The 19,119-nt window shown below is 41.9% G+C and overlaps 1 protein-coding gene across 4 annotated transcripts in view; it reads left to right on the top strand.

Moving 5' to 3' along the window:
- The window catches only part of asic2 (acid-sensing (proton-gated) ion channel 2), a 472,730-nt gene extending 457,737 nt beyond the window's left edge, over nucleotides 1-14,993 (top strand). For 2 of the 4 annotated variants that reach the window (XM_072442937.1, XM_072442934.1), the window contains 4 exons: nucleotides 3,593-3,684; nucleotides 7,846-7,925; nucleotides 10,610-10,678; nucleotides 14,768-14,993. In XM_072442937.1, the coding sequence (XP_072299038.1) occupies nucleotides 3,593-3,684; nucleotides 7,846-7,925; nucleotides 10,610-10,678; nucleotides 14,768-14,869 (343 nt within the window). In that variant the 3' untranslated portion in view covers nucleotides 14,870-14,993. Of the gene's footprint in view, nucleotides 1-3,592; nucleotides 3,685-7,845; nucleotides 7,926-10,609; nucleotides 10,679-13,102; nucleotides 13,218-14,767 lie in introns of those variants that run through there. The other 2 variants (XM_072442935.1, XM_072442936.1) reach the window with 2 other exon arrangements.
- The last annotated feature ends 4,126 nt before the right edge of the window (nucleotides 14,994-19,119 follow it).

Below are 19,119 nucleotides of genomic sequence, written 5' to 3'. Positions count from 1 at the left end.
TTTACAATTAAATTGGTAAAGTTGTGTGTAGCTTTAATTATGAAGCTGACAGTACTATGTGCTCTTATTTTGTGTGTCTTTGTGTCAAATATTACACTCATTTATCAGCAATACAAGTGAAACTCTTTTCTATGTAAAAGGTAGTATTCAATAATATTTTAGGAACTTTGCTTGACTCAAAATAAAAAACTCAAAAAAATTATGTGCAAAATAAATATTTCTAAATTTAAATGGACAATGCAGGTCATAGTAGTAGAAGTAGTAGTAGCAGTAATAGTAGTAGCAGTAGTAGTAGTAGCAGTAGTAGTAGTAGCAGTAGTAGTAGTAGTAGCAGTAATAGTAGTAGCAGTAGTAGTAGTAGTAGCAGTAGTAGTAGTAGTAGCAGTAGCAGTAGTAGTAGTAGTAGTAGTAGTAGTAGCAGTAGCAGTAGTAGTAGTAGTAGCAGTAGTAGTAGTAGTATTAGTAGTAGCAGTAGTAGTAGTAGTATTAGTAGTAGCAGTAGTAGTAGTAGTAGTAGTAGTAGTAGTAGTAGTAGTATTAGTATTAGTAGTAGTGGAGGGATAAATAGTAGCTTAAATACTAGTAGTGTAAGTACAGTAAGTAGAAGCGGAAGTAAGTAGTCGGAGTAAGTAGTAGTAGTAGTGTAATGAAATCATAGTGGAAGTAGTTGTAGAAGTGGAAGTACGTGGAAGTGAGTAAGTAACGTAAGTAGTAGGGGAAGTAAATAGTAGTAGTAATGGCGTAAGTAGCAGTAGTAGTAGACGTTTCAGTAGTTATAATAAGTAACAGTAGGAGTAGTGTAGTTTGATTGATTGATTGATTGATTGATTGGTGTATATTTTTACATTCGTCTATCTATCCCTCTCTTTCTATCGTCCGTGTGTTGTAAAAGTGTCAGATTTGTGTTCCAAACTGCGGTGCGACTTGTGAACGCCTCATTGATGCTGCCGATCGTCCCACACACGTCTGGGACACGCTCTTCTCACTCCACACACGTCTGGGACACGCTCTTCTCACTCCACACACGTCTGGGACACGCTCTTCTCACTCCACACACGTCTGGGACACGCTCTTCTCACTCCACACACGTCTGGGACACACTCTTCTCACTCCACACACGTCTGGGACACGCTCTTCTCACTCCACACACGTCTGGGACACACTCTTCTCACTCCACACACGTCTGGGACACGCTCTTCTCACTCCACACACGTCTGGGACACGCTCTTCTCACTCCACACACGTCTGGGACACACTATTCTCACTCCACACACGTCTGGGACACGCTCTTCTCACTCCACACACGTCTGGGACACGCTCTTCTCACTCCACACACGTCTGGGACACATTCTTCTCACTCCACACACGTCTGGGACACGCTCTTCTCACTCCACACACGTCTGGGACACACTATTCTCACTCCACACACGTCTGGGACACGCTCTTCTCACTCCACACACGTCTGGGACACGCTCTTCTCACTCCACACACGTCTGGGACACGCTCTTCTCACTCCACACACGTCTGGGACACGCTCTTCTCACTCCACACACGTCTGGGACACGCTCTTCTCACTCCACACACGTCTGGGACACGCTCTTCTCACTCCACACACGTCTGGGACACATTCTTCTCACTCCACACACGTCTGGGACACACTATTCTCACTCCACACACGTCTGGGACACACTCTTCTCACTCCACACACGTCTGGGACACGCTCTTCTCACTCCACACACGTCTGGGACACGCTCTTCTCACTCCACACACGTCTGGGACACGCTCTTCTCACTCCACACACGTCTGGGACACATTCTTCTCACTCCACACACGTCTGGGACACGCTCTTCTCACTCCACACACGTCTGGGACACGCTCTTCTCACTCCACACACGTCTGGGACACGCTCTTCTCACTCCACACACGTCTGGGACACATTCTTCTCACTCCACACACGTCTGGGACACGCTCTTCTCACTCCACACACGTCTGGGACACGCTCTTCTCACTCCACACACGTCTGGGACACGCTCTTCTCACTCCACACACGTCTGGGACACGCTCTTCTCACTCCACACACGTCTGGGACACGCTCTTCTCACTCCACACACGTCTGGGACACATTCTTCTCACTCCACACACGTCTGGGACACGCTCTTCTCACTCCACACACGTCTGGGACACGCTCTTCTCACTCCACACACGTCTGGGACACGCTCTTCTCACTCCACACACGTCTGGGACACGCTCTTCTCACTCCACACACGTCTGGGACACGCTCTTCTCACTCCACACACGTCTGGGACACGCTCTTCTCACTCCACACACGTCTGGGACACGCTCTTCTCACTCCACACACGTCTGGGACACGCTCTTCTCACTCCACACACGTCTGGGACACGCTCTTCTCACTCCACACACGTCTGGGACACGCTCTTCTCACTCCACACACGTCTGGGACACGCTCTTCTCACTCCACACACGTCTGGGACACGCTCTTCTCACTCCACACACGTCTGGGACACGCTCTTCTCACTCCACACACGTCTGGGACACGCTCTTCTCACTCCACACACGTCTGGGACACGCTCTTCTCACTCCACACACGTCTGGGACACGCTCTTCTCACTCCACACACGTCTGGGACACGCTCTTCTCACTCCACACACGTCTGGGACACGCTCTTCTCACTCCACACACGTCTGGGACACGCTCTTCTCACTCCACACACGTCTGGGACACGCTCTTCTCACTCCACACACGTCTGGGACACGCTCTTCTCACTCCACACACGTCTGGGACACGCTCTTCTCACTCCACACACGTCTGGGACACGCTCTTCTCACTCCACACACGTCTGGGACACGCTCTTCTCACTCCACACACGTCTGGGACACGCTCTTCTCACTCCACACACGTCTGGGACACGCTCTTCTCACTCCACACACGTCTGGGACACGCTCTTCTCACTCCACACACGTCTGGGACACGCTCTTCTCACTCCACACACGTCTGGGACACGCTCTTCTCACTCCACACACGTCTGGGACACGCTCTTCTCACTCCACACACGTCTGGGACACGCTCTTCTCACTCCACACACGTCTGGGACACGCTCTTCTCACTCCACACACGTCTGGGACACGCTCTTCTCACTCCACACACGTCTGGGACACGCTCTTCTCACTCCACACACGTCTGGGACACGCTCTTCTCACTCCACACACGTCTGGGACACGCTCTTCTCACTCCACACACGTCTGGGACACGCTCTTCTCACTCCACACACGTCTGGGACACGCTCTTCTCACTCCACACACGTCTGGGACACGCTCTTCTCACTCCACACACGTCTGGGACACGCTCTTCTCACTCCACACACGTCTGGGACACGCTCTTCTCACTCCACACACGTCTGGGACACGCTCTTCTCACTCCACACACGTCTGGGACACACTCTTCTCACTCCACACACGTCTGGGACACGCTCTTCTCACTCCACACACGTCTGGGACACACTCTTCTCACTCCACACACGTCTGGGACACACAGTGAACAATGCCATTCATTACGTGTCGTTCTTCTCTCGCAGGGACAACATCCTGGTGCTGGATGTGTTCTTCGAGGCTCTAAACTACGAGACCATCGAGCAGAAGAAAGCCTACGAAGTTGCAGGTCTGCTCGGTATGTTTACTGCCTCATATCCTCCCGACTCCTGCTGTCGGCAGCTCATTTACACTGGGAATGACTGTGGCATTGTGTAAAGTCACTTAGCAATGAAAAAGTGACGGTTTGATTCCCAACTCAAATTTGATGTTGAGGGTTTGTATGATTACAATCTGTCTGATATTTAAAGGTGCACCATGTTATTGTGTGGTCTTAAATGTTCCACAGTGTGGAAATAAACTTATATTAAACTCTGTTTACATGTAATCCATTACATGCATGTAATCCAATACTATGGAAAATGTGCAATCTCACTGTGAGCGGGCTCCCTCCTCCACAGATCTGACCTGTAACATTGCCTGGTGGCATCACCTGCTTGTCTCCATGGAAATAGTTTAGTTTTGATGTCACACTGTTGCACAGTGCATCTTCTACATTAGAAAGTTGATGGTTTGATTTAAGACAATAACCTGGACTCAGCATTATGACAGCTTTATTAAAGATCACCACTTTATGTATTTATACAGGGAAAAGCCAATGAGAAAACACACACAGGATATACAAAAAAAAACACAAATAAAACATTCAATAAAATTAACCAATACATAAAAACACATTTACACATACAATATGATATAAAATGATATAAAACAAGTGCACTGTGGGTAGTCCTTAACCAGTGCTTTACAATCATTAAAAAGCATAAATAATTTAATTTAAAGGGGCCAGTTCTTACTGAATCGGTCACGTGTAACAGTTTGTCTGCGAGTGGTAGTGTGTGATAAATCGCAGTGTCCAGCAGGTTTAGTACTTTGGCTGGGGCATTCATATAAATAAGGTCGCCGTGATCCAAGATGGGCAAAACGCTGCTGCAACAAGTTTATTTTATGGATTAAAAGAGAAAAAGGTCGTTTCTTACGTAAAAGACGTTTTAATTTCTTAATTAATTGTTCAACATGTGCTTCAAGACTGTGCGCGTGGCAACAGACGCTCAGTTTGGTGACAACACATTTTCCCTCTTAGTGAAAATGTTACGATTCAATTACTCTCTTCTGAAAAAATATGAATTTAACTAATTTTGTCCATAAAACATAGAAGTTTGGAATAAATAAAATACAAGACAAAACATAAACACAGTAATGAGTTTGTTTGTGTGACTTGTGTCAATATTTTATCAAAAGAGAAACGCATGCTTTTATGCCATAACTATCGTATTTACTGCATAGGAAATATATATAGTACAAGACAAGAGCAAATTGCTGTAATTTTCTTGAAAATTGCTAGAAATAATTCTAAAATTGTATAGTAACTTTTACATCAAATATACTTTAATATAATGTGGCTCTTATAAAACCTTATGTAGGAGGTAATTATACTGAGCTTCCAGCCTCATGTTAAGGCCACAGCAGGTTTTACTCTTCTCCTCTCTCCAGTCTTCTCCTCTCTCTAGTCTTCTCCTCTCTCCAGTCTTCTCCTCCTCTCTCCAGTCTCCTCCTCTCTCCAGTCTTCTCCTCTCTCCAGTCTTCTCCTCCTCTCTCCAGTCTTCTCCTCTCTCCAGTCTTCTCCTCTCTCCAGTCTTCTCCTCTCTCCAGTCTTCTCCTCTCTCCAGTCTTCTCCTCCTCTCTCCAGTCTTCTCCTCTCTCCAGTCTTCTCCTCTCTCTAGTCTTCTCCTCTCTCCAGTCTTCTCCTCCTCTCTCCAGTCTTCTCCTCTCTCCAGTCTTCTCCTCTCTCTCCAGTCTTCTCCTCTCTCCAGTCTTCTCCTATCTCTAGTCTTCTCCTCTCTCCAGTCTTCTCCTCCTCTCTCCAGTCTTCTCCTCTCTCCAGTCTTCTCCTCTCTCTAGTCTTCTCCTCTCTCCAGTCTTCTCCTCCTCTCTCCAGTCTTCTCCTCTCTCCAGTCTTCTCCTCTCTCTAGTCTTCTCCTCTCTCCAGTCTTCTCCTCCTCTCTCCAGTCTTCTCCTCTCTCTAGTCTTCTCCTCTCTCTAGTCTTCTCCTCTCTCCAGTCTTCTCCTCTCTCCAGTCTTCTCCTCTCTCTAGTCTTCTCCTCTCTCCAGTCTTCTCCTCTCTCCAGTCTTCTCCTCCTCTCTCCAGTCTTCTCCTCTCTCCAGTCTTCTCCTCTCTCTAGTCTTCTCCTCTCTCCAGTCTTCTCCTCCTCTCTCCAGTCTTCTCCTCTCTCTAGTCTTCTCCTCTCTCTAGTCTTCTCCTCTCTCCAGTCTTCTCCTCTCTCCAGTCTTCTCCTCTCTCTAGTCTTCTCCTCTCTCCAGTCTTCTCCTCTCTCCAGTCTTCTCCTCTCTCCAGTCTTCTCCTCCTCTCTCCAGTCTTCTCCTCCTCTCTCCAGTCTTCTCCTCTCTCCAGTCTTCTCCTCTCTCCAGTCTTCTCCTCCTCTCTCCAGTCTCCTCCTCTCTCCAGTCTTCTCCTCTCTCCAGTATTCCCCTCTCTCCAGTCCTCTCTCCAGTCTTCTCCTCTCTCCAGTCTTCTCCTCTCTCCAGTCTCCTCCTCTCTCCAGTCTTCTCCTCTCTCCAGTCTCCAGTCTTCTCCTCTCTCCAGTCTTCTCCTTTCTCCAGTCTTCTCCTCCTCTCTCCAGTCTTCTCCTCTCTCCAGTCTTCTCCTCTCTTCATTCTTCTCCTCTCTCCAGTCTTCTCCTCCTCTCTCCAGTCTTCTTCTCCTCTCGCCAGTCTTCTCCTCTCTCCAGTCTCCTCCTCTCTCCAGTCTTCTCCTCTCTCCAGTCTTCTCCTCCTCTCTCCAGTCTTCTCCTCCTCTCTCCAGTCTTCTCCTCTCTCCAGTCTTCTCCTCTCTCTAGTCTTCTCCTCCTCTCTCCAGTCTTCTCCTCCTCTCTCCAGTCTTCTCCTCTCTCCAGTCTTCTCCTCTCTCCAGTCTTTTCCTCTCTCCAGTCTCCTCCTCTCTCCAGTCTTCTCCTCTCTCCAGTCTTCTCCTCTCTCCAGTCACAATGTCCAGTGGGAGCCTCATCACATCGAGCTGACCCTGGAGTCAGGGCCGGTCAGTAATAACTAACATAAATCATGGACTTGGCCTCAGTCCACAGTCTGGGTCAGATCTGGACAAGGCTCAGGAGATTTCAGATGAACAACTGTTTTCCATCAAGACGTGTCGGTCCCCACAAAGGAGAGACTGTCTCTTTTATGTCTCCATGGAGATGTTATTACTTTGATAAAATGTCACCAATTAATCAATTTATTTGTATATCGATGCATACTAAGATTATATTTACCATTTTAATTATTCAGGTCAATATAACCGTAATAACAAAGTTTAAGTCTTATCATCAAAAATGCAACCTTCATTGCAATCAAACCAGAATCATAATATGAATGGATGAAATTGGCAAATTGCAACATCTGCAATTTTTGAAGTGCCAAAATTTCCAAACAAACAAACAAATAAACACAACAAAAATGATTTGGCATAAAAAGTGCTACGATCTGTACAGCTTCTGAAATACGTCTGATTCCAGTTCATAAGCCTATTTCTGCTATTTCAGCTTGTCAATTTGCATTTAAACGTGAACTTTGAACAGAATCCTAGAATTAGACATAAATCTAATGGTAATACATGTCTGAAAATGTTTATGGAAGATATTTTTCCCATATTCGTTCAGCCCTACTTTCAATTTCAATCTATAGTCCAAAAAATACAACTAAAACTAAACCAATCAATAACATTTTATTTGTAGTGCACAATTTGTACAAAAAGGCAATTCAAAGTGCACCATGTGACAAGTTTAACCTGTTAGTGCCCGTGCTAAGCCTGAATAAATTAAAATATGTACAACTTTGAAGAACTAGCTACAATAAAAACGTATTCTAAGCAGAGAGCAAACTTTTCACTTAAAATCCATGTATCGATGCAGTGTAACTTTCCGTTTGCCTGTCATTGAGTTAGGATCCTGTAAAACTTTGTATCTTTCTAAACCATATCTTCCCACATATGAGATGAGGCATATACAGTGATAACAGCTCCACGGCAACAAGATAGCAGGAGTTTGCAAAGGCGGGGTTAGAAGTGGACCGGATTCCACAAATGTTAAAAAGTCACGATCATACTTTTTTCCCACACATTTCTCCTTCTCTCCTTTTTTCACGATTGCTGTTGCCGAGGCCTGTTTTCCATAGAACATGTGTGTGATGTAATGATTTGTCTTGTGTCTCTGTGTTGAATCTGCAGGAGACATTGGCGGTCAGATGGGCCTCTTCATTGGAGCGAGTATCCTCACCATTCTGGAGCTGTTTGACTACGCTTATGAGGTCAGTCTACGGATCTGATTCACTCTTATACAACTATCAATTCCAGGTTGTAAATGTAGGAGTTAAATGCACTATTTCAACATTGTAAGCCACCAGTGTCCTCAACTGTGAAGTAAACTTGAATAAAATATTGAATTCACAGATAACAATTCTGATATTGATTGACAAACATGGTTTACCGTAGTTTCCGGACAACTAAGTTGCACCGGAGTATAAGTCGCACCAGCCAAAAAATGCATAATAGAGAAGAAAAAAACATATATAAGTCGCACTGGAGTATGAAATGTGGTTGCAGGTGTGAATATAACAAATAATTTCACAAATAAGTCGCTCCGGAGTCTAAGTGTAAGTATATAAGAATAAATATAAGTTATTTATTTTTATTTTTTGTGTTTATTAAAATAATGTATTAATTTTAATTTTTTCAAAACAAAAAAAGATCACAGAGCTCGACAGAGAGGGAGCAAAGGACACATCGAAAAACAAAAGACATCCAAAAAAGATAGAAGTCCCATTTAGTCCAAAGGGTTCCACCATTTGCAGTTATTGTTTTGCTTAAAATGTCCCAAAGTATTGCAAAAAAACAACAAAAAAAACTTGACTCCATGGAAATAAACACATAATTGTCATACAGTGGAATATTCCAGGTAAAGCTCTGACATCTCAGTGGAAACAAGCTGTGGCAACACCTCCAGAAACCTAACTTTGCACTTTTGGGGGTGTCAGATCCTACAAGTAAAACCAGTGTGTTAAGAGAGCAAATGGCATCATGAAGTCCGAGGAACACACCGCCAGGGTCAGGGCCTGACCCAATCTTTGAACATCTCACGGAGCGCTGCCCAATCCATGGAAAGAGTACGGCACAACTGCAAACCTGCCGAGACACGGCCGTCCACCAAAACAAACATCTGAAGAAGGAGAACGCCGATCAGAGATGAAGCCAGGAGGTCTGTGGTCACTCTGGAGGATGATGATGATGATGATGAAGAATAAGAATAAGAAGAATAAGAATAAGAAGAATAAGAATAAGAAGAAGAAGAAGAAGAAGAAGAAGAAGAAGAAGAAGAAGAAGAAGAAGAAGAAGAAGAAGAAGAAGAAGAAGAAGAAGAAGAAGAAGAAGAAGAAGAAGAAGAAGAAGAAGAAGAAGAAGAAGAAGAAGAAGAAGAAGAAGAAGAAGAAGAAGAAGAAGAAGAAGAAGAAGAAGAAGAAGAAGAAGAAGAAGAAGAAGAAGAAGAAGAAGAAGAAGAAGAAGAAGAAGAAGAAGAAGAAGAAGAAGAAGAAGAAGAAGAAGAAGAAGAAGAAGAAGAAGAAGAAGAAGAAGAAGAAGAAGAAGAAGAAGAAGAAGAAGAAGAAGAAGAAGAAGAAGAAGAAGAAGAAGAAGAAGAAGAAGAAGAAGACATTGTTGAGCCATGAGAAGTCCTGTTTGCAGTTTAGCAGAAGCCATGCACTTTTATTCTTTTTTATTTAACCTTTAAAAACCTCTTTTACGAAAAATGCCAGTGCAATTTATTTAAGTTTGCGGTCGTGACGGGACAAAATGTGAAAGCTTCCAGGGGTCTGAAGACTGTTGCAAGCCACTGTACTCCTACTGCTGATAACAATAATAATCATCTGCATTTCATTACCTTTGCTGTGCTTTAGGAACTTTCCAGGCTGCATATGCATTTATCTCGTACTTCTGACAGCAGGTAATAATGGTTGGCGCTCCCTGCGGTTCAGCAAATCACAGGAGGTGCCATGGTTACAGAAGATGTGCAATTACTGTCATACTCATACGCAATAATGTCATATTCATGTGCATGTAACTGCTGTAAATAAGAGTGTTTACTTTGCCACTGTTACTATTATTGTGATTTTTATTATTTGTCTTATGTCATCGAATTCTTTTTATTATTTTTCTCCCCTCTATTCCTTAGTAAGATTATGAGAGGTTCTGTCCATAGGAGTTTTGTTTATAAGAGTTTTTCTATTAAGAGTGTTTTTTAAGATAAGATAAGATAATCCTTTATTGTCCCACATGGGGAAATTTCATTGGTGCAACGCAGGTAGATACAGAGGTAGATACAGAAGAACAGATCACTTATAGGAAGTCTGAAAAACACTTTCAGTTGAAGATCTCCTATAAATAAATAAAAACTCCCATAGACAAATAAATACATAAATACCATTGCATGTGATCCCGACAGTAATTGCACATGAATATGTGTCACGACAGCACATAGATTGCACATTTTTCAGAGCTTCCTATAAGTTATCTGTTCTCCTACTTCTGTATTGTGTGGACAAATAAAGGCTATCTTATCTCATCTTATCTTATTTTAGGTTTATAATTTCACTTCCTGATTGTAATTGATGACATCACACTAGGAAATTACCCAGCAAGACAAATCAAAATATATGTGAGCATCTTTGTTTTGTTTTTGTTTTGTTGCATTACATTTAGAGTGTCAAAAAGTTGTTTCTTCTGTATGAATTATGCACTTTGTATCCCTAGTGTGATATCACTTCCTGTAATTGTCTACAGATTTTTTAACTTTTCTCCAAAAACACCTGCCCGATTGGTGTAAAACTGTAATTTATATGTACAGCAGGTACAAACACACCAAATAACGTCAAAATTAGAACATCAGACGCTCTTTAAAGACCGTTCTTCTCAGTTCTTCTCTTGGTTTTGTGCTGTGCAGGTGGTGAAAGAGCGACTGCTGGATTTACTGAGCAGAGAGGAAGAGGAGGAGAGCCACGCTGAAGAGGTGGTGAGTGCTGCCTTTCTCTTTGCCGCCGGTGGCGTTCGGAATGAGCCTTTCTGATCATGCATATCAAAAACAGCGTCGACGCCAAAGCTGAGGATTTTCGCTGCATCGATCTTTGGGCTTTAAAACCAGCCGGCGCGCAAAAGCTTAACGGACGCTAACACTCTGCGCTCGAGCTTCTATCCATACAGATTACTTCGAGAAGTTCCAAAAAAGTAGCAAAATGCCGGTGGGAATGAGTTGAATTTGAATGTAAGAACTCTGCACCTGTTGCACTTGAACGTGAGCTATGCGGCGCTCGAGTGTTTATTCAGTATTGATCCTGGTTTAGATTTGGCAACAGACGAAGAAATCGCGTTACAAGGGTGGTTTCGCTAATTTAGCATAATCACAGATAACATTTGTGAGAAGGAGCTTTTATTGGATTTGATCGTAATTATCCAGGCCTTCACTACTAAAGCCCAAAGTGAGAAGTACCTATTCAAATTGGCAAAGGTGGAAAGGAAACTGAAAATGCTACTTCAAACTGGGAAAGTGAGGAAAATCTACTTGCAAACATATTTGATCATAATCTACTGCTACTATAATTACCACTGCACTTCCATTACAGCTATGATATATCTTTAGTAGAGGGGTCGATGAATCAGGGCTGTTCAGCTGAAGTTTTCCGAGGGCCAGATGTCTTGGATGGCTATAACTTTTGCCATATTAGTATTTTGAGGGAAAATAAAATACAAACTGCTTTACCAAACTTGCATTACAAAACGAGGCATAGATACCAACCAGGTCTGAACCAGGACTAACCAGAATCAAGCCAGGTCCAAACCAGGATCAAACCAGGTCCAAAGCACAATTAAATGAGGACTAAAGGACCAAAAAAGTCTGAACTTGTACAAAAACTTAACTTGAATTAACTCATTAAACAAGAGAAAATATGTTATTGTGGCGGGCCGGATTTGATCGTTTGGATGGCTTGATCCGGCCCCCAGGCCTTAAGTTGAATAGGCCTGAACTAAATAGTACATGCAACCAAAAAACATATTCAATACTAATAAGTTTTTTCTTTCATTTGGTGGTTATACAGTTAATCTACTCAAATTAAATGGATACATAGTGGTATTTGCTCATGTCATTCAGGCCAGAAAAATAGAAAACATCACTATTGTGGTGAGGTTATGAACAATTATCCTTTTCTACGCTATTATATTCAATTCAATTCAGTGTATTTTTGAAACGTCCAAAATCACGACAGCGTTTGCCTTGAAGCGCGACATTGAAAAACAAATTAAACAATGTTCATACGTTAAATGGACTTGGCAATGTCCCAGCGTCCCGTGTCCAAAGCTCCACTGTCCTTGGACCCTTCTTCTTGGCCAGGAACAACTACCAAACCACTTAAACCTCTTAATCAGTGATAATAAAACAAATGATGCAACAAATATAAACCTGTTTTAATCCAGTGTTGTGTTTTGACACTATAGTTTTCACACTATAATATAGCCCAACTCGGTATGAACACAGTGCTCTGATTGGACCATGTCGAAACAGGCTTCAAATAGATACATTTTAATGCAGATATTCAGTTTTTCCCCCCACACTGTTATGCATATTACCTGTACAAAAACACTTCTCTCATCAATGACAGAAAATAAAACCTACAAACAGATTTAAACCCAAAAAATCCATTTAATCTTTTCTAAATCTTCTACTCTAAAGTGTAGATCGAGCTCCTGTGCCATATTGCAACGTTACAAAACAACTCTATTAGTAAAACACATCTGCCAAAATAAATATTGAAATGGTTTGGGACAAATTTCTACAGTTTAAAATGATTCTATATTTTATAAACAGTCGGAGTTAAACTGTGCCATTTAAATCCATCATTATTCCTAGAGGAGATTCAGTGTCAGTTGCTACAGAATAATTGTCACTGGCTAAATTAAAAACCCTTTAATTACTGTAAATGATGTGGCATTTAATTCAGTGCACACACAAATAGTCAGTGAGTGAAACTGGAATTTACATTGTGACATTTCCCCACATTTTCTCACAATTATTTGCCAGCATAAATTATGTTTTAGCACTTTTTCAGGTTGGATTTTTTTTTTTTTTTTCTAATGAATTTATAAATTTTTGAACTGGCCCTATTCATATTCATTAACATTTAAAAGCATTTCTTACAGATCTTAGTGTGCATTTTGTCCTGAAACTCCATTCACTCTTGTTATGCATAATTATCATGTAAAATAAGCTGTATACAAACACCAAAATCAACTAAAATTACATTATTTTACTTTTCTCATCTCTCATTTGCACCGTTATGTCGTTGTCAACCACTTTTCATAATTTACTCATTCTGTGCTCTGTGCAGTATCATTTTTGTCCTCCTTTTCCTGTTCCATAACTCTGTCTTCATCTCCTCCTCAGCAGCAGAACCACCAGACACCTCAGCCTTTCCATCTCCTCCTCTTCACCACCATTAGTGTTGAGAGCCTCTCCTTTCATTGTTGACGTCTTTCCTCAATCACGTCTAAAGTGCCCAGTTTGTTCCATAGTCTCTTCTGTTTAAAGGTGCACTACGTATTTTTTGTTGTTGTTGCTGTTGTTGTTGTTGTTGTTGTTGTTGTTTTTGTTGTTGTACTGTTCCACAATACGACATTAAACCCATTCATTCATTGCGCAGATGTATAAAAAGCTGTCACCTGGATTAAAGTAAGCAAATACAGTAGATGTGAGCCCCCTGCTGGAGAACTGCTGCAGGTGTCATGATCATTCAGCTGCAACACAGTATTTAAACTCGACTGATGCGGCGAGGGGCTTCTCATTTCTGAAACAAACATGTGGAAAGACAAATCCCGTGGTCATGGAGGAGACGTCAGTGTGTTTGAGAAGGGTCAAATAATTGGCAACGAGCAGAGAAAACATCTAGAAGCCGGGGTGTCCAAACTGTTTTCCCTGAGCATTTTGAAACTTTTACGGAGCAGAGGGCCACAAACAACCCGACAATGAAGTGAATCATTCGACATTTTGCATTTGAGCCTCCACACCTTTAATAAGACTTGGAACATAAATATTAGGTTGGTATAACATCAAATTGTTTGAATTTTTCCAATTGTACTGTAAAAAGTACTATTTTTTGTTGTTTAGGTCAAGACTGAGGGCCAACAAAAATTGGTTTGAGGGCAGCATTTTGCCCCCAGGCCATAGTTTGGACACTCCTGATCTAAGGGGAAGCATAAACTAATCTACTACAGATCTGAACCCCAGAGAGTGTTTGGGACGAGCTGGAGGAGGCTTTGTGCAGTGGTCACTCTCTCACGTCATCAACACAAGATCAACGGGTGAAAAATGAATGAAAAGTGGAATAGTTTACGGAAACAACAGCAAAACAAATGTTTGCTGTCATTAAAGCTATTGGTGGTGGAACGAAATATTAGGGCATGTGACTTATTTTTGGGTGGCGACTTTTTTTTGGACAGGCGGTGTACCTTGACCCTGGAAAATACATATTCCTACGCCAGGTTTAAAACAAATGGGAGTCGACAATGTCACACCACTCAATGCGTCATATTCTACTGCGAGTCCGGGGTGGGAAAGAATCCACAAGAAGCAGCGGTTTGGAGCGGTCTGGAGCAGTTTTCAGGCGATTTGTTCAGTACTTTGTCACGTAAACCCATTTAAACCAGTCAGATACGCACAGCAGTACATCATTAACAGGCAGTTTTGCAAATAACCCACTCAAAACACGCCATATCTGCCCCATTTGGAGTATTAACTAGGCGTTCTAGCGTGACGTACTGTGGAACATTCCAGACACAGTACTAAAATCTCCGCGGCGACAAGCATGCGGTGAAACGTCCACCAAAAAAAGCTCGAAAAGTTCTAGACAGTGTTTTTGAAATCGAAGTCCAGATGACTACCTTCAAAACCTTTCCAGCGAAGGACTTTACCTGGACGAATGAGGGATGACATCGAACCTCCAAAGAATTACATGGTGCACCATTAAAATGTCATGTCATAATAATTATATAGAAAAATACATGGAAAAAATGACAAAAAAACGTGAAATGACCCTGTTTTCTCACTTCTCAGAGCTCTTGTGACCCTGTGGCCAACCACTCGGAGCCTATCAGTCACACGGTCGCCGTCCCGCTGCAGACCGCGCTCGGAACTTTGGAGGAGATCGCCTGCTGATCCTCCCCTGTCCTGTCCCACCCGAGGAGCCCCGTACTCTGGAACAGCAGCGCCCCCTAGCCTGCAGGAGGACTACCACACACAGAGCATCCTGGGACGGGACAGGGGCTTATGAAAAGGACAGCTCTGTCACCCCAAAAAAAGCTACCGGAGATAAAGCGGACGTGCTAAATAAACTCCAAAAAAGCGCACACTTTACGGACTTTGCGCGGGGGACTCGGCTTCCCACGATGCAACATGTTTCTATAAAATGGACACGTGGATAAGTTGCTCACTGCCAAATAAACTGTCTGTACGATAGGTTTCAAAGAGCATGTATTGATCTCTCGTCGCTGCTGATGCATACGTCGGACCGCAGTGTCGCTTTCTGTGCCATACGTCGTCGCCCCCTACCTGCAGGACGAGGGATAGGCCCCGCTGAGAAATCCTGCTGCGAATGTACAGAGACAGGAAATTATATCATAGTTCCCATTTGACGAATACTGATGTCAATTTAGGTTTGTTTATTTTTTTTTTATTATTTTTTTGTGTTGTTCAAATTGAAACGTTTTTATTGCTTTAATAATTTTACCTAAGGAGGGTTCAGATACACTAAAAAGGCAAAATAAATAATAATAATTTGCACAGCACTCATACAGGTTTTTTAAAAAGGGACGTTTTACTCTTCCCAATTTAGAACTTAGGGGTTACAATGATTAAGAACATAAAAAATATTTGTAATGTTTAGTCAGAAAAAATGAAAACTTGGGTTTGGGCCCAATTCACACTCTGGTTTGATTAAGTTTCCTATTTTTAGCCCTTAAAATGTGCCAAAACTAGTGCCATTTTTTTATAGACCCTTCCAGTGCATTTAAACAAAATGGCGGCATTGACTTAGCGTTGGCCACCAAAACATCACAAATTATGACTGCATTTGGGACTGAAAACCACTCGACAACACGCGAGTAACACCAAAGCCTCGTTAGAACACATTTGTACAAGTATTTAGATTAGTTTTGTGTTTATTATTGTCTAACATTGTGCTGGACCATAATGCACCAACAATATAGCGAGCCACAACAGTTTGATGAAGACGTTTTTGTTTTGGACCGAGCACCTGGAGCTGGAAGTTAGATATTGGCTTGTATTACTCGTTGCCAAATGTAATGAACGTATAAAATTTATCTGCGCACCCTTCAAATGTCAAGAAATATGTTTTTTTTGGCTGCCTCATCAAAATAAAAGGGATAGAAGGTTTATATCAGTACCAGGCTGTGTGTCCTGGAAGGGTCTATAGTAAAACACTGTAATATTGTAGTATATTTTAATGAAGATCCAGCTACCAGAGATAATGTGCTTTATTGGTCCATATCTCTGTCATTTTACAAGCAGCAAGGTGCCAAGCAAAACCAACACATTTTTTAAAACGTACTTTTAAAACGTGTTGTCAGTTCACCAGAAGCACTAAATTGGAGTGGACAAAATGTCAAATTCCAAAATGACTGTTATCGGAGAAGTTTCCGCGAGACTGTAACGGTGTAATTGGTTGCCCTCAAAATCGACTTGGGCATTTCTCTGTAAACGTTGTGGATCGAAAAGTCATGTGTGTGGAAAAATATCAAATGAAACATAATTTTGTTTCTCTGTCGACAATCTCCAGCTTTGTCATGACAAACACATCACAGGTAGGAATGAGTTCAAGTGTCATTGATATTTTGGATTATGATTTCCATCTGTGGCTTCTGTCTGCGCGTGTCTCTTTCGCTCTCATCCTTCAAAAAAAAAAAAACACCTCGTCGGACAGAGCAAAAATGGCCGCCTTTTCTTCAGCTTCTGATGTCAGTGCCGGACTGCAGTTTCCCAATCTGTGACGCAGCTTACTTTGTGTTTTTAATGTGAGTCAATTAAAAGATAAAAGTTGTTTTTTGCAGCGGTGGCTCCCTGTTGTGCAAGTGTTTAATTTATTTATGTGCCATTTCTATTTCACAAACAGCCTTTGCATAATACATGGCACATTCGACAAATAGTAGTGTAATATTTTAGATTTGTGTGCAGTGGTATGCAGAAATATATCCCAGGCCCAGTTGTTTTAATTGGAGACTTACTTTTGCAAAAACATGTCATCAGTCGGACAAAACTAACCTGGCTCACGACGGTTTAATTGGCACCAAGGTCCACCTCAGATAATGATAATAACACATTTTAGTTTCAGGCACTGTTGGAAGCTCTCAAGGCCACTTTACAGAACAAATTAAAGCAGTTCAACAAGGCAATTACACTTAAAAATAGGTGAGTTTTCAGACTGGATTCGAACCAGGGAAGAGAATCTGTGGCACGAGGTCTGTCGTTGCTCCAAAGAGGAGTGAGGGCAGAGCGGCTGAAAGACAAGACCATGTGATTGGCAAGACCTCGCCCAGATCTTTAAAAATAAACCTTTAATTAAGAATAAATGATTTGGAAATACTCTATAAAGTGAGACTAATCCAGGGTAGTTTGAAGAGCACATGACGATAACAAAATAACTGTATCCAAAGCACTACGGAAAATGACAGATGTACAGTTTACGGTTTAAGATTTGAAGCCGTCATAATAGTATTTATACTGTTATTTTTCCATGCGCAGATGTAGAAGAAGAGGTTATGCTAAAAGAGTGGACACAAGGGAAATGACTTGGACACAGTAGCACACAAATGACAATATACTGTATAAAAAGCAAATAAATGCTAATAAATGGGTGCCAAAAGTACAGAAAAAAATGAATATTGTATTAATTATGCTTTTATTTTTTTTAGGGGGGACGGCTCACTGAAAAATGTATTAAATGAACGTTTGTTGATGACTAATACACTGCGGCTTGAATTATAACTTAAAAGTTTCACAATCAAAGCACACTAATCAAAGCGATAACAATATTCCTCTTCTATAAATCAGACGCTAATTCCAACTGTCTGAAGATAACATTTATTTGCATCTCAGAAAGTGCAAAAACAGCTTTCAGATAAGCTTAATTTATTTTATTTTTCTTTAGGGATTCTTTCTTATTTTTTTAAACATCTGAATAGAGAAGTGGTTCATTCCTTATTATTTTGTCCACTATTTCCTATAAAATAACTTCACTTTAGTCCTGCGGCCCTCCTACACTAAAAACCTTTTCAGACCCTGTAATTGTCCAAAGTGCAACAGCCAGACCTGCCATCTTTTGCAATTTCAGCTTCTGAGGTAAGTGCCAGTTCAATTTTCTAACACTATGCACTATTTAGAAGCGAGAAACTCAAGTGAATCATCAGGTAAAACGTCACAGCCGGCGCAGGGGCCGGGTCGACGGGTCTAACGGTCGCGTTGAAAAGCCGTCACGTGGTCAAATGCAAAAGCCTGGACCGTGACATCTGTTTTAAAATGTTTCGCATGACGTTTCCTGTTCTCCGGCTTTAACCGTCCGTCCAAAGACGCGTAGAAAGTGCTGCACTCGACCACGTTCTTTAAGGATTTGAGGTTGTACTTTCAGGGGTTTATAAATACACGGGTGAGTCACTGTTTTTGAAAGAAATACACAAATGGAAAGTCCACGAATGTAGAAGCTTATCAGGGATGTGACCGCAATACCATACATTTTGTGGTTTAAAAGTAGACATAAAAATAGACATTGAACTAAAATTCTGCCTTTCACTTAAAATAAGATAAGATAAGATATTCCTTTATTGTCCCACATGGGGAAATTGCATTGTTGTAACGCAGGAAGATACAGCGGTAGATACAGAAGAACAGATCACTTATAGGAAGTTTGAAAAACACTTTCAGTAGAAGATCTCCTATAAATAAATAAAAACTCCCATAGACAAATAAATAAATACATAAATACATAAATACCATTGCATGTGATCACGACAGTAATTGCACATGAATATGTGTCACGACGGCACATGGATTTCACATAGATTGCACATGAATTTCACATGAATTCCAACAGTAATTGCACATAATTGCAATTCCGTCATATTATGACAGAATTGCACATCAGTATTAGGTTAGGTCAGTATTGCGAGTGTTCAGTACTAACAGTTTTTGTTATAAAGTCTGACAGCAGCAGGAAGGAAAGACCTACGGAACCTTTCCTTCCCACATCGAGGGTGGATCAGTCTCTCACTGAAGCTGCTCTCCAGAGCGGAGAGAGTGTCCTGCAGGGGGTGACAATCATGGTCCAGCATAGATGTGAATCTAGCCAGGACCCTCCTGTCCCCCACCTCCTGCACCGAGTCCAGAGCACAGCCCAG

The sequence above is a fragment of the Eucyclogobius newberryi genome, unplaced genomic scaffold (assembly GCF_026437365.1).
Source record: "Eucyclogobius newberryi isolate DKJ021-1_F unplaced genomic scaffold, fEucNew1.0.hap1 SCAF_13, whole genome shotgun sequence".
In the NCBI taxonomy this organism is placed as follows: Eukaryota; Metazoa; Chordata; class Actinopteri; order Gobiiformes; family Gobiidae; genus Eucyclogobius; species Eucyclogobius newberryi.
The sequence above is the reverse complement of the archived record's forward strand: the minus strand, read 5'-3'. Positions and strand labels throughout refer to the sequence as shown.